Here is a 27,480-nt window from a genome sequence, read left to right as displayed (position 1 = left end):
TATAGCTCCTCAACCATAAGATACAATGTTGCATTAATTGATTAAATAATGGCACTTATTATTGTACTGCACTGTATCTATCTCTTTGTCTGGCTCGTACTTGCATTTCGACATGTCCAGGTTCCATTTTGGTCGGAACATGACCGCTTTGGGGGATTTAGTTGAGTGTGCGTTTATTCTCGAACAATAAGCCCAAAGTATTCAGCCTCTGCTTACAGCTATGTTTAAAGATTTCACACTAAACATATTTTCCCTCTTATTTGCCCTATCACCCCTAGTAAGGGCAGACCATGTGTTTGTTCAGCCTATCGCACCATCGTGGTTTGCGAGCAAATATATGCCTGTTGTTGGTCCTGCGTCGTCGATAGTGATGAAATGATTTCGACGAATCAATTGTTTCGTATGAGCATCTGCTCATTTTGATACAGTGATGGAGGACAATAGAGGACCTCAAGGAGAACCTACTTCCCTGAGGACCAATAGCCACTTGTACACCCCTACCAAGGAGGCACGTTACAGGACGGGGATGAGGCTCCAAGGTCACGTGACACGGGGAAGTGCTAATTTGCATAAGAGCATCTGAATCCCTGTCTTGTGAAGAGGTAAATGCTAATGCAACGTCTGGATGAAAGGTTATGAAAGGTTATGAATATGGTCAATTGGGGTCGTGTAACATATCTGTATGGAAACGTTTGCTCTTTACAAATTCGGATAATATTTCACGAGGACTGGTCAATGGAGACAGTGATTTGGTCCATGAAGCACCAAGTAACAGACATGCTGGGGATAAGGTTTTGTTTAAAAAATCAATATTGGACCAATTTTTTATGACAGTGTTGAAATATAAGTGGTGTTTAGAGTGGAAATAAAACACTAACAATATTCAGCATTTCGGGTTACCCACAAAGAATGACAATCTGGGAATCGTGGGTTCTTTCAGGCTTGTCATGTTTGATTTTCAACATTGGGTAAGATGTGCAAAGCTGAATTTTTATATCTCATGATGGGGCTGAAATATATTTTGCAGAGTGGATGGAAACATCTTGATGGAAACATTCTTGACCACTCACTCATGCAAAACCTTATTCCCACCTTCCTCCTCACTCACTCACTCACTCACTCACTCACTCACTCACTCACTCACTCACTCACTCACTCACTCACTCACTCACTCACTCACTCACTCACTCACTCACTCACTCACTCACTCACTCACTCACTCACTCACTCACTCACTCACTCACTCACTCACTCACTCACTCAACTCAATTCTCCCATTGTCCTGGATGCTGAAGAGCTACAGACTTTTTCACCCTCAAAAGTCATCCTAAGATGTAACAGTATGAAATATCTCTATCATTGCAACTCGACCAAGTCATGTGTGTGTTATAACAAAGTCAAATGTTGTATAACTGTCAAAAACTTCACTCACAGACTTTTATCACTGGATCATCAGGAAAGTGGATCTGCAGGAATGCGGGGAAAGAGAGGTCCATGTGTCTGTGTTTAACAAGTGAACTACACGACATTTGTACTGAATCAAGACTGATGCTGTCAGGGGGGAGAAACAGACTGCTTCTTACATAATGTACATGAAACCTAAGGCGGACTGAGGCAACTATTGGTCTTCATGCAACCAATGGGGCAGGTTTTTACTCGTACTAAATGATTGCCAAATTTATCTGTTCAAACTGAACTGGTGAATTTGTTGTTTTGGTCGGTGAATTTGTTTTGGTTGGTGAATTTGTTGTTTTGGTTGGTGAATCAGTTGTTTTGGTTGGTGAAATTGTTGGTTTTGTTGGTGAATTTGTTGTTTTGGTTGGTGATTTGTTGTTTTGGTTGGTGAATTTGTTGTTTTGGTTGGTTAATTTGTTGTTTTGGTTGGTGAATTTGTTGTTTTGGTTGGTGAATTTGTTGTTTTGGTTGGTGAATTTGTTGTTTTGGTTGGTGAAATTGTTGTTTTGGTTGGTGAATTTGTTGTTTTGGTTGGTGAATTTGTTGTTTTGGTTGGTGAATATGTTGTTTTGGGTGGTGATTTTTGTTTTGGGTGGTGAATTTGTTGTTGTTTGGAGTCATTTCACTGATTGGTATGTTTCCTTCAGAGATAGATGTTTATAGTTTGGGTGTATTAGACTGCATTTGTGGACTTGGTTGTATTGTCGCAAATGGAGGAAAGGTTTCTGAAGGGAGTGTGGACGGGTATGGAACTGACGGTAAGTGGGAAATAAGGGTGAACTTGAGGGTGTACTAGGGGTAGGTAGGGGTTTGATGGTTACATAATGTGTGTTGTGTTAGCTGGGGTGTGTTTTAAAGAAGGAGCAGGTAAGAGTGTTAAAGGGGTGTTAAATATTATGTAACATCTAACAGGATGAGAGTATAGAGATTGCTGGAGTTTGTGTTGGGTATAGGATGACGTGTTCATAGTAACAGGGTGAGTTCTTCCTGGAATGAGTTAACGTTACCCTGATTTCTCAAAACAAACTGAGTTTTAACTTAAATTTGAGGTTTTATTCAAGTTTTACTCAACAAGAAGCATTTCCTGAAATATACTGAAATCAATATTAAACTCAAACTTATTTAAGTGCAGTAGATGTTGTTTTGGTGTTTAGAAATGCTGTTTCAAATTCGCAAACCAAACATTGAAATTTGAACTGAAACTTTGAAGAAATCAGGGCCTCAATAGGGATTTGTAAACAATATTTCAACTGGGGTTCGTGATACAGTTAGATGATCTAAAGTGAGTTGATGTGATGGTTTATTAGCTTCAGTTGAGGATGGATTTGGATGTCATGGCGACAGGATCTTTAGATGATTGTTATATTATATCTTGTTTTGAGACCCGTGAAGATCCGGGTTAAAATGAACCTTCAGTAACCCATGCTTGTCGTAAGAGGCGCGTGAAGATCCGGGTTAAAATGAACCTTCAGTAACCCATGCTTGTCGTGAAGAAGAAGCGGGTTAAAATGAACTAACATGGATGAAGATCGGGTGGTCAGGCTGGCTGACTGGGTTGACACATGTCATCGGTTCCCAATTGCGCAGATCGATGCTCATGCTATTGATCACTGGAATGTCTGGTCCAGACTCAATATAGCTGGAATATTGCAAATTTCGACATAAAACTAAACTCACTCACTCACTTGTGTTGAGGATGGATGGGGTTGTCATGGCAACTGGATCTTGAGATGATTGTTTGTTACATGCGTTACATGAGGGATGAGGAGAGGGAAATTGATGACAATATGGAGGAACGTGCTTGATGTGATGGATAATTAATAGTGCAGTGAGGGAGATGTGTAAAAGAAAAAGGTACTTTTAATGGTGGGAGACTAGGGTTGGTTAGAAAAGAGGCGCTGTGAGAGCACTGAGATCATAATTACAAACATTTTTAAATCTTTGACATCTGTAGTCATGGCTTCTTGTGGAGCCTGATACTATAGTCACGTTATGTATTTTGTTGATATGATGTAACAGTATAAATGATGATTAGGACGGGTTTCAACTGCTCAACTAATAGTTCCCCTTCCTGTCTTTTGATTCCAATAAAACATGAAGGTGGAGTTTTACATTCTTTGGATGATAACTTTGCGACTAGCCAGATTTCCATTACACCGTTGAAGCAATGAAAACGCCTGTGTAAAAAAATCTCCCCATAATTAACAGCATTCATCAGGAAATGAAAATACTATTTCAACAAAAGTTTTTCTTTCTCAGTGTGCCTGAACCATTTTGGGTTTTTCTATAATAAACCTTTGATAATGGCTGAAAGTAGATTCGACCTCAAAGGAAGACACCAAAGATTCGTCTGAAGAGCATAATTTTTAATTCCAAGATGTCCAACTGGGTAGCTGGAGTGGATCCCTTTCTGCGTATCTGTGCTGTAGATTGTCATCATATTGAAATGGCCGCATCAAAGTTATAAAAGTAAGTTACAACAACTGTTCCAAACTGATGACCTGGTACCTCCTGCGTGATAATTAATTCTCCTAGTACCTTACCCCATGTTTGCTCTCCCCATGTGACTTAAAAGAAGAATCGGTCTTTGTAGGTTCGCATATTGCCTCTGTAGAGGGGTTTGGTGGTTGATGCTAGATAAAAATCTAGTAAGGAGTAGACATAATGAGTTAGTGTGCGGATCAAAGTGAAGGAAGTTGGGGGCAGCTGACAGAGGGAGAGGAACAAGCTTCAAAGAATATTAGGGGAAAACAGAGGTGGTACCATCATAATATTAGCAGCACTTATATATGGGTTCAGTATTGCCCTCTTGTGGAATAACAATATGGTTGGTGCTGGGGCCTGGTAATATGGGTGGATATGACGCCAGTGGTAGAACTATGTAATAACTTTTGGGGCTACAAAAATTACACTGGATGGAATCTGATTGGTACATATTGGGACTTTCTTTAAGCTCTGGACTGGTCAGAACATTGTAATACGATAAGATCACCTTCTGACAACTTTTTATATCTATCTAATGACAGGAGATCATTCTCACACTATAGCAGATCCCTCTGTCAACAGTTATATAATGCTTGTGGCACAAATATATAGATCCTTATATGCAGATCATTTCGACACTAGAAGAGAGGCCCTCTGAGCCAAGAAGTGATCCTTTTGATATGAATATAGCAGTCTTTCTGACTATAGTCCAGAGATCCTTCTGACTCCAGTAGAGGGCCTCCTCATACAAGCAGAGGCCTATTTGGTATCAGCATAGATGCTTCTGATACAAGAATAGAGATCCTTATGATATCAGTGGAGATTTTTCTTAAACCTATAGAGATAATTGTGACACCAGTAGAGAAACCTGTGTTTTTAGTGTCTGTCCTATCCCCAGTATGGATCCTTCTGACACCATGAGAGATCCTTCTGACACCAGGAGAGCTCCATATAACACCAGGAGAGATTCTTCTGACACTAGGAGAGATTCTTCTGACACCTGGAAAGATCCTTCTGACACGAGAAGAGATCCTTCTGACACCAGGAGAGATCTTTCTGACACCAGGAGAGATCCATCTGACACCAGGAGAGATCCTTCTGACACCAGGAGAGATCCTGCTGACAGAAGGAGAGATCCTTCAGATTCCAGATAACGACTAGACCACTAGATATCCTTCTAACGTGAAGAGATGCTAAATGAAGAGTTTTGGGGACAGGATGATATACGGACTAAGTTGTCAGCAACAATTACATAATGTTACTTGTTTAATTACCCGCTGTCCACAGCCTGGTTGTCGTGACGGTGAGATCAACATGTGTAGGGGTGTGTAGAGATACCGCTCTTGACACCTATAAATCCATAAATCTGTTATCTGAACAACACAAACCTTCAAAAGTTAAAATTCTGGGCCGAGATGAAAGCAGTCCTCAGCTAATGGCTAGGATAGAGGAGATGGGATGCTCGGTTTTACAACTTTAATGATGAGTTAATTACAACACGATGTAATTGCATGATAGGTGTAGATTGTACGTATGTAACAAGTGTTTTCACACTTTAATCACAAGCATAAGTTATCAAGAGCTGCTTTTTTGTCTAATTTGTTGCCTGTGAGATGTAAGGAGAATTTTTCCACATCAAATGATGACACAGTTTGCTATCTTCAAGACGGCCTTTTTCATAGGTTGAAATTCAGTTCGAATCCATGTCCTAAAAATAATGAGCAGCGTACAGCACATGTTCTGAAAAGGATTTTTTTTAGGTTGAAGGGAGTCTGAAAAATATGATACAGTTTTGTAATTTGAAATCACAAACTTTGATATCAGTTCCTATTCTGTCCTGCTTTAAACCTTATATTTAGAGATTTTCTTTGAGGTTTTGATAAAATTAAACAAAGAAAAAACTACATTTATCATCAGAACCATTCATCTAGGTTCAACCAGTGTATTTGTTCTGAAGTGGTTCTGTTCATTTCTGATCATTATGAGTAGGAAATCTTTAAACATTCGTTTTTAACGGACAAGGCAACATCTGTTAAACACAAAACACAGGAAGTTTTTTGCAATGAATCATTATTTCAATCTCATAATGTATTCTAAAGAGGCACAAAATGAACATACTGTCATGTCTAAAGGTATACTCTATTTATCCAGTGGTGAGTTATACCAAGCTGTAGTATGTGCGAAAGTCATAAATAATTGTTCTTAGGAATATAGCTTCAGATGATGAAGGGTTGACATAGGGATGCATTCGAGCACCTCAGCCTTCCTCTTTAGTTAAGTAATGTTCAAATACTTCCTTGATACCAAGCATTCTTTGAGAGAACAGCCATATTTGTCTTTTTGTACATCTAAACATCTTATGATGAGGTGGAAGATGATATTTGCTGCATCTTGATGTTTTTGCATCCCAAATGGAGTGTTTTATAGTGATAACATTTTCAGAATGTCTATGAATTGAAATTATTTCCACATTTTGTTTTGTTGCTATAACAGATACGAACTGTACATATGAAAATGATTAATGAATCCTGGTATAACATTTACCAGGTTTATATATTTCATATCAAGTGTTTTTAGCGCCCTTGGCTTGAAGCTTGTCATGGAGAGTCTGTCATCCATTCTTGTTGCTGTCTTGAAAGTTTTTGGTTTCAAACTTCTTCTCCAGAACGTCTTGAGATGTTGAGTTTTGTGGGTGTTCCTGATGGTTAGGGGCTGGAACTGTATTTGCGTAAGACATCTAAATTGAACATTTATTTATTTATTTTAAATGTTGAAAAAATCATTCAAATATTTAAGGATCTTTTTCAAAGAAACGAACAGAAGCTGAGATAGGAATGATGATGACCTTCCATAGTTTTGAGTTTGTTTAAGGCGTTATGATCACTCAACGTCTACTGTGGGGCAAAAATATTTTCAATGAGTAAACTGTCTTGGTAACAATTTGATCCTGAAGTTGGTGAAATGAGTGAGTGAGTGAGTTGGGTTTGATGGTGCTTTAGTCATATACACACAAACAGTTTAATGTGAGAGCCAAAATTGAATAAATAAACCTTTCCACTTTTGGTGAAGCATTTGTTCACAATCACTAGATTGTCTGGTCAAGAATTAATTGTTTTCAGGCTGCCTTCATAAAATGCAAACTTTTTTATGCAATTTTTGTGAATGGTGGTGTAACTAATAGACCAGTGAAAGTTTGCCATTTTTGCAAACGCCTTGTACACTATTACTGATTTTCAGTCATCCATTTATAGAATTTTCATTACAATATTGCCTTTTGCGCCAATTGAATCGGTTTCAGCATATGATTAGGACTGGCTATTCTCTGGCATGATGTTTTTATATTGTTCTGACTAAACCCGGGGCTACATATGGTGGCACAGCAACCTAAAGCAACTCAGTACACCTTGCTCTGGGATTATGTTCCGTTACCATGGTTCACAGAGCCTTCTAATCATAAGATCATCACCTCCCCCAAGACAGATGTCCTCAACACTTCAAATACTCATTTAATGGAGATACGTTTACAGGGAAAAGGTTCAAGCTGTAGAAGGTTCTAATGTTCGAGGTGACTACAAGAAAGTACATGTTAGTTACACTGCTAAATCATCTTCTTCCTATCATGACCTCTGTCGCCAGATTAAAATTCAAGCAGTTGAAATTCATTCTCCAGCTTGGGTTCAGGGAAGGAAGCCATTATGAACATGTGATAGCTTGATCTAAATTCACTTGGGATTTTTTCTAGCTGGGTAGAAGAATCATTTGTGTGTAAAGGCATTGGTGTGCTTGCAAACAGGTGCCCTTTGATTCATTGGCCTGGATGAGCACAGGAGGTAGAATCATTGACCTGAAGTTTCCCTTAAGTACATTTGCATTATATACACTTGGTGTTTGTGGGAACAATCGGTACCAGCTTCTCAAGACCTGCTAAAGACCTCAAAGCTTTCAGAAACCACAACAAATAGAATTGTTCTCAGCTGTGTTCAATTTGGGAGAAACTTAAGATTTTATATGCTCTGGTCCGGCCATTGCTGGAGTCTTTTATGTTGGTGCTTGCTGGAGCTTTATTATGTGTTAGGGAATGAACAATCCCCTAAGAGCTCTCTCTGCTTTGTTTCAGAAGGTAAAGTCTGGGGGATAGCTTTCCTTTGTGTGTTAATATCATTGGGCAAGTTTAAATACTCTTAATGAATCCTTGTATCAATCTCGCTTCCCGCTCTTGTCTTCACCCGAACCTGCAAGTATGTCCATAATCTGCTCCTGGAAACCGATTCCACATACTTGTGTCTGTTAGCTTTGATCCTGTCTCTATACTTGCTGGCAATGTTTATTTTCATATATAATGTAGATTTATTGCATGCCAGTTACCACGGTGATTTGACAGCTTACTCCACAGATGGGGAGAGTTAAAAAAGCCTTTGGATGCTTTTGTCTCTTCCCTCCTTCCGCAGTGTACTGTGCTTCGTGTTTCCTACCAGTGCCTTTTCTCTTCTGTAGCGTATAGGAATTATTCTTTTCCTCTTTAATAGCCTCAGATCTCTGCGATATAGGACCTAATAGCACGGGGATGGGTAGTGTTCCATGCATCTGCTGTTTTTATTAAATGACCCATTAATTTCTGTCTCCTCTCCCCAAACTTTGTTGTGTTTGTTGAAGAAGGTGGACGGAAAGAAAACAGTAAATAACAAGTTAATGTCAGTGAGAGAAGAGGAAGTCCTTAATCTGCTTCTATTTACATCAGACCATCTGTGTTTTGTACGCCATTAAGTCCCGTTGTTGTAACCTGCAGTCTCTCCCTACCTTTCAACCGTGACCTTGATCACAGACGTCTGTTTGCAATTAGGAGTGTTCATTGTTTTGATAATTACTAATTATGATTTTGTTATAATTGACTGTGCGATATACATAGGAATTAGATTAGGCTTGAAGGTTCCTTTTCTTTAGAGTTGTGGCGAAAGGTCATTTTTGTCGAATTAATTTTGGATGAGTTTTACAGATTTCTTGTTTGTAGCAGTTGTTTGATGTATAATGCAGACATGTTCGGGAATTGTTTTGAAGAGAAACTAGCCGATTGTTCACGTACATGTGTTAAGGCAATGACGGTTGTGGTATGGAAAAAGTGGCCAATGAAAACAATTACTCATTGTTTTCTTATATTAGACATGTTGTGCATGACTGCCTTTTGTTTATGCCCAGTTGAACGCTGGAGTACAAATAATCAGAGTGTTTCTGTTCATTAGAAATGAATGTCTTTTCAAAATTGAAAACAAATCAAAACGGATAAAAAAAATGAAATTTTTGTATCATCAAGTCTCACTTTTCTGTCCTGTCGCTTTTTTGTGTTGATGTAATCCTTCAATTTCAGATTCTTTTGTTTGCTCACAAAGTATTGTTTTACAGACATGCTGTTGAAAATGATGCATTGGAGTGAAATGTGGTAAAAACGAATGCAGGATATTAAAGTGTCATTAATCAGAAGCTATGGGTTCCAGTTCTGGCATATCAGACTGCTCATTAGGCCAATATCCAACTCCAGCCAACGTCCAACACTCGCACCCTTTCTGCTCCTCGACTTTTTCAAGGCGTATTGTAAGTTTGTGTTGATCATGTGTATTTGGACGATTTTCGGCATCAAATTTCCTCTTCCCTTCCATTCTTGAAACCTCTGACAGAATGTGGTGGGAAAGCTTCTAATTGATAACACAGCCACGTCAATCATTCAACCACTAGTGCTTCAGATGGATTGCCTCGCTTTTCCACATTGCATAACAGGTTAGCAAATCAAAATTGATATTTTGAGAGATTGTCCGCCATGTCAAAATCATCAGTAGTAATATGTATCAATGATCAAGCGATGGACTAAGCTGCTGGGATCTCAGCAGCTTGCGAACCAATCAATATGTCCCTGCACCTGTTGAACAAATGGTGGAGGAGTGTTAGTAGATTGGGCCGGCTGTAGAGTTGACTGATTACTCATGCATATGTGTTGGGATATTGTCTGTGGTGTATCTGTTAATGTGTGTGGACTGTTGGCACCTTGTCGGTGATGTAACTGTTAACATGTATGTGGACTTTTGGTATGTCCGGTATATCTGTTAATGTCTGTGGACTTTTGGTATGTCCGGTATATCTGTTAATGTCTGTGGACTGTTGGCACCTTGTCGGTGATATAACTGTTAACATGTGTGTGTGGACTGTTGGCACCTTGTCTGTGATGTACCTAATAACATGTGTGTGGACTGTTGGCACCTTGCCTGTGATGTACCTGTTAGCATGTGTGTAGACTGTTGGTATGTCCAGTTTATCTGTTAACATGTGTGTGGACTGTTGGTATGTCCAGTTTATCTGTTAACATGTGTGTGGACTGTTGGCAGTTGTCTGTGATGTAACTGTTAGCAAGTATGTGGACTGTTGATGTGTCCAGTTTATCTGTTAATGTCTGTGGACTGTTGGCAAGTCTGGTGTATCCGTTAACGTGTGTGGACTGTTGGTATGTCCAGTGTACCTGTTAACATGTGTGTGGACATTTTTTCATGTATAGTATATCTGTTAGAGAATTTGCGGACTGTTGACAAGTCTGGTATATCTGTTAACAAATATGTGGACAATTTTCATGTCTAGTGTATCTGTTAGGATATATGTGGACTATTGGCGCAAGGTCAAGGTTAGTAGATTCTCTCCTAGAATATTGTGATTAACATATCGATGAACAGATAAGGTACTGGTACATTATCCATAAATATATGTGTTTATTGGTTGTAAACTGGTACATTGTTCACAGATGTGAACAGCTTGTGAACTGGAATGTTAAACATCAATTGTTGCCATGATGGCTTAGATAGATGCTCAGACTATCAACCACTGGTTTGTCTCATCCAGGCTTGATCTCATCTACCAGGACTGGTAACAATCCAGAACACACATCCTCTCACATACAAGTATAAGGCCATGTCCTTAGGATGCCAGAGTGAACACAGAATGGTTCAATGGCCTTTAAGATTATCTGTCATATTTCTTACTGATTCCTTAAAGGTATATAATATCCTGACATTTTTAACATTACTGAGTGATGACACCGCTCTACAGCCAGAATTATCTGAGATGAGAAATGAATTCTTTGTCGTAGCCAATAAAACCTCCTCAAAGCTTTTCTCTATCCACTTGCTTCTGAAACTTCCCTGTAACACAAGACGAATCTGCTGAGGAAGAACTGTTTAAAGTACCTATGTATATATGGCCACTTGAGATTTGGTGTTGATGTTTGCCTACCGTACTCAGTGACATTGTTTTCAGGTAAAAAGCATTTCTGTTAATTACTAGTGGTAAAGCGTGTTTACACTCTCCACTGTAATGATGTGTTGTAAGTTGCTACCTGTGCAGGTTAATTACAGGTGTATCTTGCAGGCTGGCTAGCTGTCTTGCAGGTAAATACACAACTGTTCTCCTGACCTATACTTAGATGCTGGAACGAATCTGATTTTTTGTTCCGTTTCCGATTCATTTTGAGATATTAACACATTGTAAAATGTAATGGGATTTATTTATAGTTCTGCTGGTTCTCAAAGAAAATAAATATGTTTGGCTGTCTAAAAAATAGCACAAGTGTTGTTTGCTGAAACAGATAATGTATGTTTATTGGATAAGAAGAGTGTGTATCATGCGTAATGAGTAATTTATTGATGTGGTATATGTAATTCTGTCTTAAGGGAAGTATTATGAGGGGGTTGCTATCAGCGGTGGTGAGATTGTATCATGCAACTTGGGCCCTCATGGAAGGATAGGGGTCAGATTATAGCTGAAAGCCCTATTCCATCCTGCCAACACTCTGTAGACTAACGTTTGGTCTCTGAAATGCGTAATTTTGATAGGAATAGATAATGGTATTTATACTGAATAGTAGACTAACAACCAGTCTCTGAAATGAACATATTTTACCGAAAAAAAAGTTCATAGTAAAAAAAAAATATATAATGAAAAAGAGCCCTGAGACTTTCTTCATTTTCATTTTCAGACTTGCCACATATTCTAAACTTGCATGGAATTTCTTGGATATATTTGTTTCAGGGTCTGTATGACAGACTAACTGAATAGGAGACCCACCAAAATCTAGACTTGCTTTATTTAGGGCTAAAGCTTTGAAGAAGGATTGAGCTGAAGGGGAGATATTGTTCAGGGGTTGCGAGACAGGCTGCCCTTCTGTGTAGACCATGCAGTGGGGTGCTGTATACAGCGACTGTAGGAAGGGGTGGCAAGGAGAGGTGGGTAGAGGGGTTATCTGGAGTTGGTATTCGTAAAAGGGGTTTTGGTGTCTGCTGGGAATGGATTTGTGGAAGAAATGCCAAGTAGCTGTTTGTGCTGGTTTAAATGAGGCGTGGGATTTGTTGAGAAGGGATGTATTTGGTAGAGGGTAGAGAAGGGTTGTATTTGGTAGAGGGTAGAGAAGGGTTGTATTTGGTAGAGGTTAGAGAGGGGTTGTATTTGGTAGAGGGTAGAGAAGGGTTGTATTTGGTAGATGGTAGAGAAGGGTTGTATTTGGTAGAGGTAGAGAGGGGTTGTATGCAGGTAGAGGGTAGAGAATGGTTGTATGCAAGTAGAGGATAGAGATGGGTTGTAGATGGTAGAGAAGGGTTGTATTTGGTAGATGGTAGAGAAGGGTTGTATTTGGTAGATGGTAGAGAGGGGTTGTATTTGGTAGAGGGTAGAGAATGGCTGTATGCAGGTAGAGGATAGAGAAGGGTTGTATTCATAGAGGGTAGAGAAGGGTTGTTTGCAGGTAGATGGCAGAGAAGGGTTGTATTTGGTAGAGGGTAGAGAGGGGTTGTATGCAGGTAGAGGGTAGAGAAGGGTTGTATGCAGGTAGAGGGTAGAGAAGGGTTGTTTGCAGGTAGAGGGTAGAGAAGGGTTGTATTTGGTAGAGGGTAGAGAAGGGTTGTATTTGGTAGAGGGTAGAGAAGGGTTGTTTGCAGGTAGAGAAGGGTTGTAGCAGGTAGAGGGTAGAGAAGGGTTGTATGCATAGAGGTAGAGAAGGGTTGTATTTGGTAGAGGGCAGAGAAGGGTTGTATGCAGGTAGAGGGTAGAGAAGGGTTGTATTTGGTAGAGGGTAGAGAAGGGTTGTATTTGGTAGAGGGTAGAGAAGGGTTGTATGCAGGTGGAGGGTAGAGAAGGGTTGTATTTGGTAGAGGGTAGAGAAGGGTTGTTTGCAGGTAGATGGCAGAGAAGGGTTGTATTTGGTAGAGGGTAGAGAGGGGTTGTATGCAGGTAGAGGGTTGAGAGGGGTTGTATGCAGGTAGAGGGTAAAGAAGGGTTGTATGCAGGTAGAGGGAAGAGAGGGGTTGTAGAGGTTGGTTGTGGTTGTTGGCTGTGGTGTTATGAGAGGGGGTTGAGGCTGGTAAAGAGTAGGGTAGAGCAGGGAGCTGGTGAGAGAAGTGGTTGAGTGTTGGTAGTGGGGGGCATTGGTAGAACTGGTTAGATGTTGGTAGTCTGTGAGATTCTATCAACCTAGTTAGACTTTGGTAGAATGGGGGTTTGAAACTATTAGAAGGTTGGGTTGCTACAGTTTGGATTTAAGAGAAGAGGAGGAAGTTGGCAAAATGAGGATGGTTGAGCATGGGGCTAGCAGAATGTGGGGTTTGGGAGTGTGGAGGGTTGTTAATGTGGTGATGGCAGAGCATAGGTTTAGTAGAATGTTGGGTTTGGGAGTGTGGAGGTGAGCATTAAATTGGTTATGGTAGAGTGTGGGGTTAGCAGAATGTGGGGTTTGGGAGTGTGGAGGGTTGTTAATGTGGTGATGGCAGAGCATAGGTTTAGTAGAATGTTGGGTTTGGGAGTGTGGAGGTGAGCATTAAAGTTATGGTGGAGGTGAGCATTAAAGTGGTTATGGTAGAGTGTGGGGTTAGCAGAATGTGGGGTTTGGGAGTGTGGAGGGTTGTTAAATGTGGTGAGTGGCAGAGCATAGGCATTAAATTGGTTATGGTAGAATGTTGGGTTTGGGAGAGTGGAGGTGAGCATTAAATGGGAGGGTGGTTATGGTAGAGTGTGGGGTTAGCAGAATGTTGGGTTTGGGGGAGAATGTGAGTGTGGAGGCGAGCATTAAATTGGTTATGGTAGAGTGTAGGGTTAGCAGAATATGGGGTTTCGGAGAGTGGAGGGTGGTTAATGTGGTGATCGTAGGGCATGGGGTTAGCAGAATGTGGGTTTGGGAGAGTTTGGGAGCGGGGATAATAGAGTGGAGGTGGTTTGTTCCTGGTTTGTTAAGGTGATCATAATGGCTGGGTTGAACTCTGACCTAGTAATGTGTAGGTCAGGTGTGGAACACCAACATCCAATAAGGAAGGTGAACACTCCCTGCAACAGCATCCATTATTTAAATGTGATTTTTTTAACCAGAATTCAAACATGATTACTTATGCAGTGTTCTAGCAACTATTGGAAAAAACATTAATTAATGATTTATCGGTTTTTGTAATTGTTGCAGAAATTAAAAGGAAAATGGTAAAATACAGACTAATATGCTCATTGGAAATTTAAATGAAATATCAAATCCTTTTGAGTCATAACAGTAGGAATATGAAAACGAAACAATATGGTAACAAGAACATTAATATCCTGCTGTGTGAGAATTGAAAAGATGTGTTGGAGACACAAAACATGAGAGTGTTTAATTATTTGTGCATATGGTGATGATGCACAGACTCGATGCAGATGTAGATGCATCTCTGGGTAATCGTCGTCTCTGTTGTGTGCAACGTGTAAACAATAAACAGTATTTAATGACTTTTTGTCTCTGAGAAAAACACATCCCACTTAATACCCTACACTCCGACGAGGCTCACTTGGTACAGAGATTGTAAACCTTATATTTCTCTATGTTTTGTTTCCAGTTTAATTGCATTTTAATACTCTTATATTGTGTGTTTATTGGTGAGTGTCGAAAAAAAATAATCAGATCTTTATTTAATGAATGTTTTCAATTTTTGTAATGGGTAACATATTGCTGAATATGTGCAACACGTGTTTGTGGTTTTTTTTAAAGTGATTGGTCCCATGTTTAAGTATTATAGTAAAATATGTGAGCCGACCCCTTCCTGATGCTCTTGGGATGCTGTGGATGGACCAGTAGGGTATTGGTGACGATGGTAGGGTTTCGAGGGTAGGTAGTCAGAAGGAGGGTGGGGTGTCGATGATAAGAGGAGGTAATGAGATGGAGGGTGGGGTATGGATGGTGAGGGTAGGGCACGATGAGCCAGAATAGGGTGGTTATGCAGAAGATGATATGGAATGAGAGAGTTTTATTTTAGCAATGTTCCAGCAGTGTCATGGCAGGGGACACCAGAAATGGACTTCACACGTTGTACCCATGTGGGGAATCGAACCCGGGTCTTCGGCGTGACGAGCAAACGCTTTAACCGCTAGGCTGATATGGAGGATGGGTGCTTTTATGGATGAAGGAGTGGTGATACAGAGGATGTGTTAGTAATATGGAAAATGAGGATGAAATTGGAGAATAGACAATAATGTAGACAAACAGACACCAAAATACTAAATCCAAACTTCAAATGCTCATGCTTTTGCTCACTGGATTGTCTGGTCCAGACTCGATTATTTACAGACCGGCGCCATATAGCTGGAATATTGCTGAGTGCGGCGTAAAACTAAACTCACAACTACTACCATGATGTGCACAGCCTGTGTAACAGAGTGTAGCTTCATCTGATTGATAAAGGCAATGATCCTCATCACCGTAACACGTACTATCATGCAGCAATTCCAGAAGCCTTGTAGGCCTTCAAAAACATATAAAAATGAAGTTAATTTTTCTGAGAGCGCTTGACAGGTGTGTCAGCTAATGTATCGAGAATGAAATTCTATTAATTTGACCTGTTTACTCGAATCGTAGGAAAAGGAAAAAGTGGCACAAGTCTTGGAAAAGGTAGAGTCGTGAGATGTACAAGCAGTCATCTGCCAGTCATATTTCACTTGAGTTTGTATTATGACATGTGCAAGGAAATCGGCACGGGAAGCAGGCTCAAGCTTGAACATATACCGGTAACCAAAGTTAATTTATGTCAAAGGTTTTTTTTCATTTATGTCAAAGAAGTTTTTAAGCTGAAAGAACATGGGTGGAAGTCGTCACCTTGGGGTACCATGTTCTGTCCATGGTGCTGTACATTTTAGACGTGAAAAATAACATTTTCCTCATCTCATGTGGATGTTGAACTGTCAAGACTATTTTGATTGGACATTTCGGAAGAACACAGCACCATTTCCTGTCCTTCTTAATCAGAGACACAAATTGTCGACATATCAAGTCGTAGTGAAATGTTTATTCTACAAACTTTAGACCACTGAAAAATGTGTTATTTATAAAATGTAAATTAATATGAACAAAAAGTTTAAAATGTTAGGTTATATTTTGAAATCCAGAGTTATATGTATTTAATTTGGCAAGTGTAGAAAATTGAAAATTTGGAAAAAGATGCGGTTTGTGAACATATAACATCAAGGACAGAAGACAACCAGTCACGATTATTCCCCGAAACAGACTCCTGTGGGCGGAAAAGGCAAAACAGTGATGCAAATTGTGTTTATGATTTTGTAATTTGATAGCTTCTTGGTAGATTTGAAAAGAGCTAATTACATGTTTAAATCTCTGTGAGTTTCCTTATGTTTGACACTGGCACGAAAATAGAACTCCAGAAGTACTCTTTAAAGTCATTAAACAAATATTAATGCTGTGTTATTAACCACATTTTGAAGCACAAAGTCTGGGAATTAATTTGAGCTGTTTAATATTCTTTTTGGAAAATAACATGATAAAGATTTCAGTGATATGAACTCTAAGTTTCGTAAATCTACAAACATTATTAATTTATGACATCACTTTGTAGAAATAGTAATGTCCTAGAAGAGTTAAAGACCAAAACGTTGGAGATAATATATGTACCAAGAGACCTTTATTCTATCAAGACCATATCTCCTCTCATACTTTAAGCAAGGGCGTGCTGACTTGTAAGCACCTTGAATTTACAGCTTACTCTTAAAAAGCCTTGATTTTTAATAATGCTGACCTTGAAAAGCCTTGAAAATCTCTAAAATGCTAAAGAGCCCTATACATTGAAAGTTTGTACAAAATAATATATTCTTGTTAACAGACTATTTGAATTAATGATTGATTTGTTATATTTGTTGGTTCTGAAAATAAATTATTTTGAAAATTTGTGATGCACATCCTGCTTTTTAGGTCTTATGACTTATATGTAGTATTCTGGTTTAAAATAATATTGACAGACAAAAGGCTGAAACCCTGCCTTGGAAATGACAGTTCTATGCCTTGAGAGGCCTTTAAAAGGCCTTGAATAGGCAATGAATTTTTGTGTTCCATATCTATATGAACCATATAACTATAGTCTTCCTAGAAACACCATATGACCAAGTTCAAAGCCACAGCTCAAAGGGCTGAAGTTTAGTATACATTAGGGACCTCTGTTAATTCATTCCTCCGCCCCTGTTTGTCTGATTATCGCCTAATTAACAGATCGTTTGTGTCCATCTTGTTCTGTAGTCATATTTTGACCAGTACATTCAACTGAACTAACAGTGCACTTCTCCCATGAAGCTCCTTAAGGAAGCTGTAGTCATCACAGATTGTGTGATACTGTTTTCCTAATGACCAGTGGAATGCTTCAATGTGGGAAAGACATTTAATACAATATACTGGCCATATGACAACTGGTAATGGCTTTGCCATATGGGCAAGCCTCTGCTAGCTCCTGATAAGTAGATCATGTTTAGATATTGATTTAAGTATTAAAAAGTTGAAGAATTAAGTAAACCATTCCATTTTTCATATTTGTTAATTCTCTTTTTATTTAGCTATATGCATATGATATTTGGACAACTTTTACAATATCAATCGTTACATGAAATTTTCTCTCCTGACAAAAGTATTCTCGAAAAATCCATTGCAGTCAGTAAAATTCTAACCTCCTGTGGGCGAAGGTTTGATTGTCCATGAGTGACATTCTATTTTGCCCAGCTATAGAATTGTCCAAAGAATAACCGTTATTGTAAAAACTGTGTCAGTTATCCTGCCTGCTTGGCAATTTCTTTCTGAAAACCCTTTCAGTAAATTCTTTCACAAGTTAAGCGTGAAGAGAATATTTTGTATTCAAAATTAAGGATACCCATTTGTGCCATTTAACCTTGGAATTTGCATAGCTACTTTCCCCGGTAACAGTGTCCAATATTGCTGCACTGAATAGTGGTGTGGGAAACGGGGGTTATCTGTGCCGCTATTATTCCGTAGAAAGAAGCTTGACTTATTGTATCACTGACATGATTGTTGCTCTCATTGTGCTAATGTTCCATTTTACGCCTCTCAATGCGCCTTTATATACACCTTTTATGTGTATGGCAATACAGTTAAAGATATTGCGGACACAATACTGCTTTCAGTATTGATCTGGCAAGCTGAGCTCGAATCGCGGTAGGCCAACCATCCATTGACAAGCCTATTGAACACAATGCCACGAATATTATTACATCAAGAAAGAAAAAAAGGAACTCAACCGTGGTTCAACAGTTCAATTTTTTTTTGTTATTTATTGAATTGTGAAAAGAAAGGGACCATAAATTTAATGGCTGCTCTTGTGACATTTTCTTTTATCTTTTGTGAGGGATTTCCCGTCTTGGGGAAGGTGATACAGGTAGCAGTGATTTAGGGCGTAATTATGATTGCCCGTAGTTCCAGTCCCCGCTTCTATTGAACCTGTGTTTACTTTGGTAAGAGTTGTTACTGTGTGATTAGCGAAGTTTGCGATTCCTCGCGAGGCCTTTCAACCCACAGTGTGTCGACAGTTACGCCTCCGTTAGTGATAGAAACACAGGGTGAAGCAGGGCTACGAAGCCGTCCGAGGACACTCCGCATCATATTGCGTTGCTGCTGCTGCTGATGCAGATACATATCACTGGATCTATATGACTGATTCCTGTTCCATTCCTACTGTGCTGGCCTTATTCAACAACTGATTGTAAAGCCAGGAAGATATTGTGAATCACTGGCCGTCAGTCGACAAGAGCTCTTAGGCTCCTCCTCTGATGATTGGCCCATGAAAGAACTAACACAGCATTTTACTTAGCTTGATGGCTAGGCACCCCCCTGTCCCCCCTCCTTGCAGCCAGGCTAAGATTTGGTGGCAGCAGTGGTATAATCGCCACAATCGTATCTCGACTGACAACAGGAAGACGGAGCATCTACAAGCACACAAGCTGGTACAATGCATGAAGCACTCTCCCTGTGTGTTAGGTAAAACTTTACTTCTTCTTGCATGACTTTGTGTTCGATGTTCGTTAAAAGTTTACTTATTCTTCATAATTTTGTCCTTATGTCTTTGAGAAATGGGAGATTCATGTGGGGGTCATATTTGACAGGATGAAAAGTTGTAAGGAAAATCACATCCTCTGTAATATGATTATATAGAAGTTATGACGTGAGGAGGTGTATGTCTGAGAGTAGCTGGTATTGAATGTTTCTTTGAATCTAAATGCTTGTTTTACTGTCATATAAGATAAATGAATATTATAGCCTGGTTTAGTACTGGATTTTAATTGAAATGGGTCCAGTTGCTTCCACGTCCTGTTTCTGAATTGTGAGATTTTTGCTGGTTATATCTACTTTATATAAACCAGTACTATTTCTGTGACAAATGAATCATTATTTATTAACTATCTGAAATGTCATTGAAGATTAGAAATATTTGGGTGTACATTCCTCTTGTGTAAAAACTGCTGATAAAAATAGTTAAATATTTCTATCATATTCTTTTCTTAAACATAGTTATGTGATACTTTTAGTATATCACATTGCAAAAATTTTCCAACCAGATTTGTAGTTATGGAGACTGAATTTTCATATTCTTAATGATTGTCTCACTTCAATGTTTGTGTTCCTGTAAGTCTGCTGAAGACATGAATGCCAAAATAATGGTTAACTTTAACTCTGTATCATAAATACATTGACTTATCAAATTTTGCTGTTTTGCAGCAAATTTATTGCAAGTTTCTTGTGACAGTATTATCAGAAAGAGCTTGCTCATTTTATCTTGTGTTGAATTTATTACAAACATTTACATTGAATTATATATACCAGGTGACAGGAGAGATCTGTTATGTTCTAACCAGTAACACATTTCTGTTTAATGGATTCAGAGGCTGGCATTTTGATAATATTTTCTTCATGACTTATTTGTTTCTATTTAAACTGCTGTGTAGTTTCAGCCAAGTCGACTTTTGTGTTAATTTTAATTTTTATAAATTTGTTATATTTAGTTTAATAAGAGACAAATTTGTGGGTTTTTTAAACTGATGTATTAATAGACACTAACTTTATTATTATCCTGTTTTGTTCTGATAGATAAATAAATAAATAAATAAATAAATAAATAAATAAATAAATAAATAAATAAATAAATAAATAAATAAATAAATAAATAAATAAATAAATAAATAAATAAATAAATGTCAGTACTACTCAAATCAAGACTTGCATTTTCAGTTTGTTGAAAAAGAAATTCAACACCCATGTTATAAGAAGTTTGAACTTTTCAAGAACAGTTATGGAAAAGCCATAATGTATAGAATGGCAATAATATTGTTGAAGCTCTGAAAGTCTCTAGCTGACTGACACTAATTGTATAATGATAGGAAACACAAAACACAAACGTCAAACATTGTTCAACTTGTAAATATAGTCACTTTCTATTAGTAGGCATCTTTGATCATACAGAAATTTCGTTTCCATGGTTATTTCAAACTTAATCCTCCTTCATCCAAATTCATATCTACAAGATGATCCATGCCACAAATCACTTGCCTGTCAATAAAAAAACAAAAAACTGTTATTTTCTCCAAATACAATTATCCATATTTGGTTGTCTTGTAATCTTCCTTGCTGGCGATTCTAATTCTGAAGCTGAGTAGATAAAACTCACAGCAGAAGTCTGTCATTGTTGAAGGGTGCAGTTGAAAGCATGTCATAAAAGTTTTGAAAAGAGTGAATTAGAAAATTATTTTATGATCTTTCTTCCTGAGGTATCAGATGGGTTACGCTGGCTTTGCTCAGCTGCGATTAGAGATACTGTTAGGAGACTTTCCAAAAGTGTTATGCTTGCAAATCGTATTGAAGATGACGCTAACAAACCGCCGTGGTTCTGAATGGTACATTTTTGTTCTCAAATGAGTCACTTGAATTTACATAAAATGATATTTGTACCAATCACAGTTATGACAACTGTCTTGCACATCTCTGTTTTGCATCATTTCGTGCAAAGTTGTTGTTGCGTATTCAGGAAGAGGCGAGTCCTGTTTCTCTTCACAGAGTTGCAGTGCTTGTTTGGTGCATGTTGCTTAGGAAATTAGACTCCAGTGACAAGAAATTAGCAATCGACAATGTTGAAATAGACAGCACTATGTCATTTGAAACTGACGTTATTCGCTCAAGACACACCTGACGAGATAAATCTGCAAGAAATTAAGAGACAGACACTTCTTTAGCAGACAAATGTCACTGAAAAAACACTAGTTAAAAACCATCAGCTTTTCAACACTGTTATTTCTTATAAAAGGGAGACAAATATTGTCAAGCGGTTATCAATACGACCATGCAATGTGTCAGACAAATTAAATACTTGATTTAAACTCGTCTTGTTCCACAAGCCGGCTTAAAAATGTAGCATTTGAGTGTCAGTTGAAAGTGACATGCATGCTCAAGTTGATTTTTTGAGTTAGTATAGTTGCGACAACCAGTGACCAGAGCGCAATGCTCACGTTGAGAGGAACAGACAGAGGCCTGCCTTGTCATTTAAGTCTTATACCATGAAATAGAAAAGCTTTTTCACTAAGACCTAAATAATTACATTGGAGATGTGTTTCTAATAACCTGCTTATATTTATCTCGCTTTTAACCTGACTTTTCTTTGTAAAGCAGAGACTTTTTCTATCTTCCGCTGAGTTGCGTAGCGTAATGTGCGTTTGAGTCTCAATAAGTTTTTCTTGACAAGAGCCTGTTGCTATTTTGGTCAAGAAAATGAACATATTTGAACAGCGATTCTGTATGCAGTAAACAGTTCATTTACTGGGAGCGTTAGATGGTTAAAGATGGATGTGATTCATTTATGGATATGATTGATACACAGTATGATCTGTAGAAGAGATATTTGTTGGACAATTGTTTTACATTCATATGATCATTGTAGGATATTCATATGATGATTATATGTTATTCATATGATCATTTTATGATATTCATATGATCAATGTTTGACAGTAATATGGCAATTGTATGATATTCTTACAACAATTGTATGATTGTATCACAGTCATCACCGATACATTGTACTGGCAATACAGAGGAGGATGTTTCAGCACCTGAAAAATTGCTGACACTGCAAAAAGAATTATTCACTGACCCATTGTCCCATCTAGAGGTAAAACAATGTATATGCATTTGGATGAAGATTTTAAGGTAGATAAGATAAGATAAGATATTTTCATTGCACAAACATTCCATACAGAAACAGTGACAATATTCTATAAACTACATAAACAAGATATATAATGAATCAGATTAACGAAACATATAAAATATAGATGTGTATAATAATGGCCTAGGACAATCTAGAGATGTTCTATATTTGTTTAAAGTTACTTTAAAACAAAGTTGTTTTAATACACATGGGAAATCCTACCTCTCTGCTTGAAGATATATTGTTTCCTGCATGTCAAAACTGGATATGAAACTTGCTTCAACTTAAAAAGTTAAAGGATAGCTGTTTTGAATGAAAATGTCCTTTGAATAATTGGTATTATATTTCTGTAATGTGTCATTTGTTAGTGATGTCTAGGTGTCAACACCTCTCCCCCTCCCACCTCTCCAAGTGTATCATCCATCCATCCATCCATAGAGCCATCCATCCATAGAGCCATCCATCCATCCATAGATCCATCCATCCATCCATCCATCCATCCATCCATAGATCCATCCATCCATAGATCTATCCATCCATAGATCCATCCATCCATAGATCCATCCATCCATAGATCCATCCATCCATAGATCCATCCATCCATAGATCTATCCATCCATAGATCTATCCATCCATAGATCCATCCATCCATAGATCCATCCATCCATCCATAGATCCATCCATCCATAGATCCATCCATCCATAGATCCATCCCTCCATAGATCTATCCATAGGCCCATCCAGCCATCCTAAGTATTTATATATTCATCTATCTATCTGTCCTGAGAATCTGTCTATCCATCCATCTATCTACCTATGTGCCTATCTATCTACCGATCTATCTATCCCAGCTGTGCTGCTGACACTCACTCAACAGAAAGCACCTCCTATCACTAGGAGTCATTTTCTCTACCCTTGATGTGTTCTGGTATACTTGTGTGTACGAGGACACCACCGTCCCTCAGAACAAGCAGCTCCCGAAGCTGGCTATCTCCATTGTTGAGCTTGTCCCCTGCCGTAGCTATCAGCCATGAAACAACCCAGAGGTTAGGATAGACGGATCAGTGTCGGACCAGCCACACGTTAGGAGATACTGCGTCCAATAATCCTCCGGCAAGGGTCAAAAAACCTCATCTGCCCTAATAAGTCAGTGGTTATCAGAGAAAGTTGTTTCAATATAGAGCTTGGTTTACCAGGCATGACAATTCCACGACAGATGAATTGTGGGGTCATCATATTAGCGGGAGGGTTTATCTGACAGGGGCTACTGTGCCCTTAACAATCCACTCCATCCTTGAGGGGCCCCCAGCTTCAAAGCAGGGGTGTGTGTTGGGAGGGCCGTTCTCAACAGATAGGAAAAACTAATTACTGTCAAGTACAGGGATAGAATTAACAGACAATATTACTTAGTTTTTCAAACGCTATTTCTTGAGCATGCAATGAAATAAATTGTTCCTGGAATATGTTTAACACCTCATACTTAATTTGGCTTCTTGTTAAAATATAGGTATGTCTGTACTTGTAAAGTTGCGTTATTTGGAGAATGTTGTTGTGAATTAATTATTTTTACCGTTGTTAATGAACTAGTATGGAGGAGACCTGGATAATTATGTTTTATATCATGTTATAAGAGTGACTTGATTTATAGGTGGATCCAGAGGTGGGTGCAGGGGTGAGCACCCCCTTTTTGTCTGGAAAGTTTATTAAATGACCCGCGAAAACGGGTGAAAATGAAGTGATCCCCCTTTTCTCAAGGGTGTGCACCCCCCTTTCTCAAAAAGCTGTATCCGCCCCAGTGATTGATGCGTTGAGTATGATCTTTATGATTTTTTCACTAACCTGGTTACTTTCTGAAACTTTCAACCTCTGTTGAGTTAGGATATAATTATTAGTATTGAGATCTGTGGATGTCCAACTGTCTCCACCTTTCTTGAGTTTGGATCTAATTACCAGCATATTTCTATATCTTTGTACCTACTGTGTTTATATTTGTAGTTTATAGAATATTGCCACTGTTTCTTCATGGAATGCTATGCAATAAATATCTTATCGTATCTGTGAATCAATCTGTCCCAACCTTCAATGAGTTTGGATCTCATTACCAACGTATTGAGATCTACGAAACGTGCTGTCCCAACCTTGGATGAGTTTGAATCTAATTCCAAAAGTAATAAGATGTGTGGATGGTCCGACTGTCCCAAACACTGGCGTTTACAGCATATATCAGTTTTCTACTATACAGTGATAATATATTAAGAAAGAAGTTTAATTTTTTACTATGGCATATTGAAAATACATTTTCACATCCCTTGTCTTGTGAATTAAGCAAGGGTGTGACTGTCTTGGTTTGTGAGGAGTGCATTGTGTGGCAAACACATGTTACTCTTAACATGTGACTGTACAAAAACTATAGTACACATTCTTATGCATATTATGTCATTAACTATGAATGCAAACATAGCTGTAACCTAAGAGATGTGTTCTAAGTCTGATAATCGCTGGATATATTAGCAAGATCCAATTTCTTAGACACTGTTTCTGTATGTTATCTATGTTTATTCAAAGTTCACTTCCACACCACATCCTCAATCTGTCCGATTAATTGCGAACTGTTTAGTCCAAACAAAAAATCCCATAATTGCAGACCTGGTGTGGAGACATCTACTCTTTGTCTCTGGAGAATCTCCAAGGCTCGGCCTCAGTAGGATCTGATTATCAAGCCACGTATGTTTTGATACGGTCCCTGACTTATTATTTATGTTATGTGATTAGATGGTTCAGAGTTGTGTATTTCTTGTTGACACTGGCTCAAATCGGCAATTTGAGACGCTTCCGATAAAGGAGCTTTTCTTCCATTACAACCAGTGCTTGTAGATTTTGTAATAAATATTTGGTATAGTTTTCACGCTAATTGGCTGAGAAAATGGTCACTACACAAAGAAAGGCACACATAAAAGATAAACTAAACTCACTTCATACTTCAAACTATAATATGTTTTGTCTGTATTCATATTCAGAAGTTTCGGGTCAGAGAAACGTTGCTTCTATCAGTAATTGTCTGATATAAGCTTGAAGCTTATCAGCATCTTCCATAAAAAAAATCCAAAAGGACTTTGAAGAAGTTTTACAATCTTTTCTTGCAGACATATAAGAAATTTGATCTTTTAACTGTTGAGAATTTAATATGGTAAAGTGAAGATATTTCTGATGTGCAAAGCTGAAAGAGTGTTTTCCTGTCTTTGTTGCTCTGATGAGATCTGGTGGTTCAACACTGTATATTGTGTCCGGAAGAATAATTGCTAGAATATGATATCAACTTCATAATAGACTTCAAAGAACTGGCTAGGATTGGTCGTGAAATTTGCTTCATTTTGTGCAATTATACCTGAACGGTAGGAATTGTCAATATCTTGAATCGGAACATGAACAGTGCTTGGTGTTTGGCTTTTACAGCGGATCATGTGTGGAAAGTGAATAATTATGATTAAACAGGTATATGAAAGACTGCACTTCATGGAATTCATCTCTTAACAACATGCACTTGGTTGACTTCAGACGATAAACATTAGACATTAGGCTTCTGTTCTTGTGATCTTCAGTGCCCAGAGCAGGTCTATCAGGAACTGAATATAAAACACCAAACTCCTCCCTCTCTCTTCACCCCTGTACCTGACCCCCTCCTACCCTCCAAACAATCCCCATTTTCCTTACCCACTTCCGACCCCCTTTCTCCACACGTTCCACACAATGCCTTTCTTCTTTAGCCACACCAGACCCACACCCCCTCCCAGACCCCAGACTCCCACCCCTCCTACACCCACCCTAACCCTTTCTAGCTGACCACCCCATCCCACCCTACCCTCCTCACCCCACCCACCTTACCCCTACCCTTTTCCCCTCTCGCCTAGCTGACCACCCAATCCCACCCTACCCTCTCCTCACCCCACTCCCACCTTCCACTCCTCCCTACCCCTTTCTAGCTGACCACCCCATCCCACCCTACCCCTCTCTCCCCCACTCCCACCTTTTACCCTCCCCTCTCTAGCTGACTCACCCCTCCCCACCTTACTCCCCCACTCCCACCCACTCCCTCCCCCTACCCCTTTCCCTCTCTAGCTGACCTCACCATCCCTCCCCACTCCCACCTTACTCCACCCCTACCCCTTTCCCCCTCTAGCTGACCACCCCATCCCACTACCCCCTACCCCCTCTAGCACCCCACTCCCACCTCACCCCACTCCCACCCTACCCTACCCCCTTTCCTCGCTCTTGCTGACCACCCCATCCCACCCCACCCTCTCTCTCACCCCACTCCCACCTTACCCTCCCCTACCCCTTTCCTCGCCTCTAGCTGACCACCCCATCCCACCCTACCTCTCTCCTCACCTAACTCCCACCTTACCCTCCCCTACCCTTTCCCCTCTAGCTGACTGACCACCCCATCCCACCCTACCTCTCTCCTCACCCAACTCCCACCTTACCCACCCCTACCCCTTTCCCCGCTTCTAGCTGACCACCCCCATCCCACCTACCCTCCTCCTCACCCCACTCCCACCTTACCCTCCCTACCCCTTTCTCCCTCTAGCTGACCACCCCATCCCAACCTACCTTCTCCTCACCCCACTCCACCCCCTTACCCACCCCTACCCCCTTTCCCCTCTAGCTGACCCCTTTCCATCATACCAGCAACACACCCCTCCCTCTTTAGGCCACACCCAACCCCCTCACACCTCACCCCAAACTCTTCCTTTCTTTGCCCAATTGTTCAGAAGGAAATAGAGGATAAGGACCCCTTGGCTTCAGCTTGAGAATTGTAGTTTTGTTTATTTAGATAATAACTTGTGTGATAGCTTACACAGTGAGGATGAGGGATGGACTGATATCACTTCATTCCCAAAACCCACACGCCCTGCCACACCCACACGCCCTGCCACACCCACACCCACACCCACACAGGACAGGGGGGAGGGGGTTAGTCTCAACACACTCAGGTTACAGGACAGGGGAGGGTAAGGTATTTCAG

The 27,480-nt window shown here is 39.4% G+C and overlaps 1 protein-coding gene across 8 annotated transcripts in view; it reads left to right on the top strand.

The window, feature by feature from the left end:
* The window catches only part of LOC124275700 (transcription factor SOX-13-like), a 262,079-nt gene that overhangs the window by 155,918 nt on the left and 78,681 nt on the right, over positions 1-27,480 (top strand). The window contains exon 1 of one of the 8 annotated variants that reach the window (XM_046711327.1): positions 18,877-19,240. The exons of the other annotated variants lie outside the window; for them this stretch is intronic. Coding sequence (XP_046567283.1) covers positions 19,212-19,240 — 29 coding nt within the window. The 5' untranslated portion in view covers positions 18,877-19,211. Of the gene's footprint in view, positions 1-18,876; positions 19,241-27,480 lie in introns of those variants that run through there. 8 annotated transcript variants of the gene reach the window in all.

The sequence above is a fragment of the Haliotis rubra genome, unplaced genomic scaffold, assembly GCF_003918875.1.
Source record: "Haliotis rubra isolate DU_JTF1 unplaced genomic scaffold, ASM391887v1 Scf201, whole genome shotgun sequence".
In the NCBI taxonomy this organism is placed as follows: Eukaryota; Metazoa; Mollusca; class Gastropoda; order Lepetellida; family Haliotidae; genus Haliotis; species Haliotis rubra.
The sequence above is the reverse complement of the archived record's forward strand: the minus strand, read 5'-3'. Positions and strand labels throughout refer to the sequence as shown.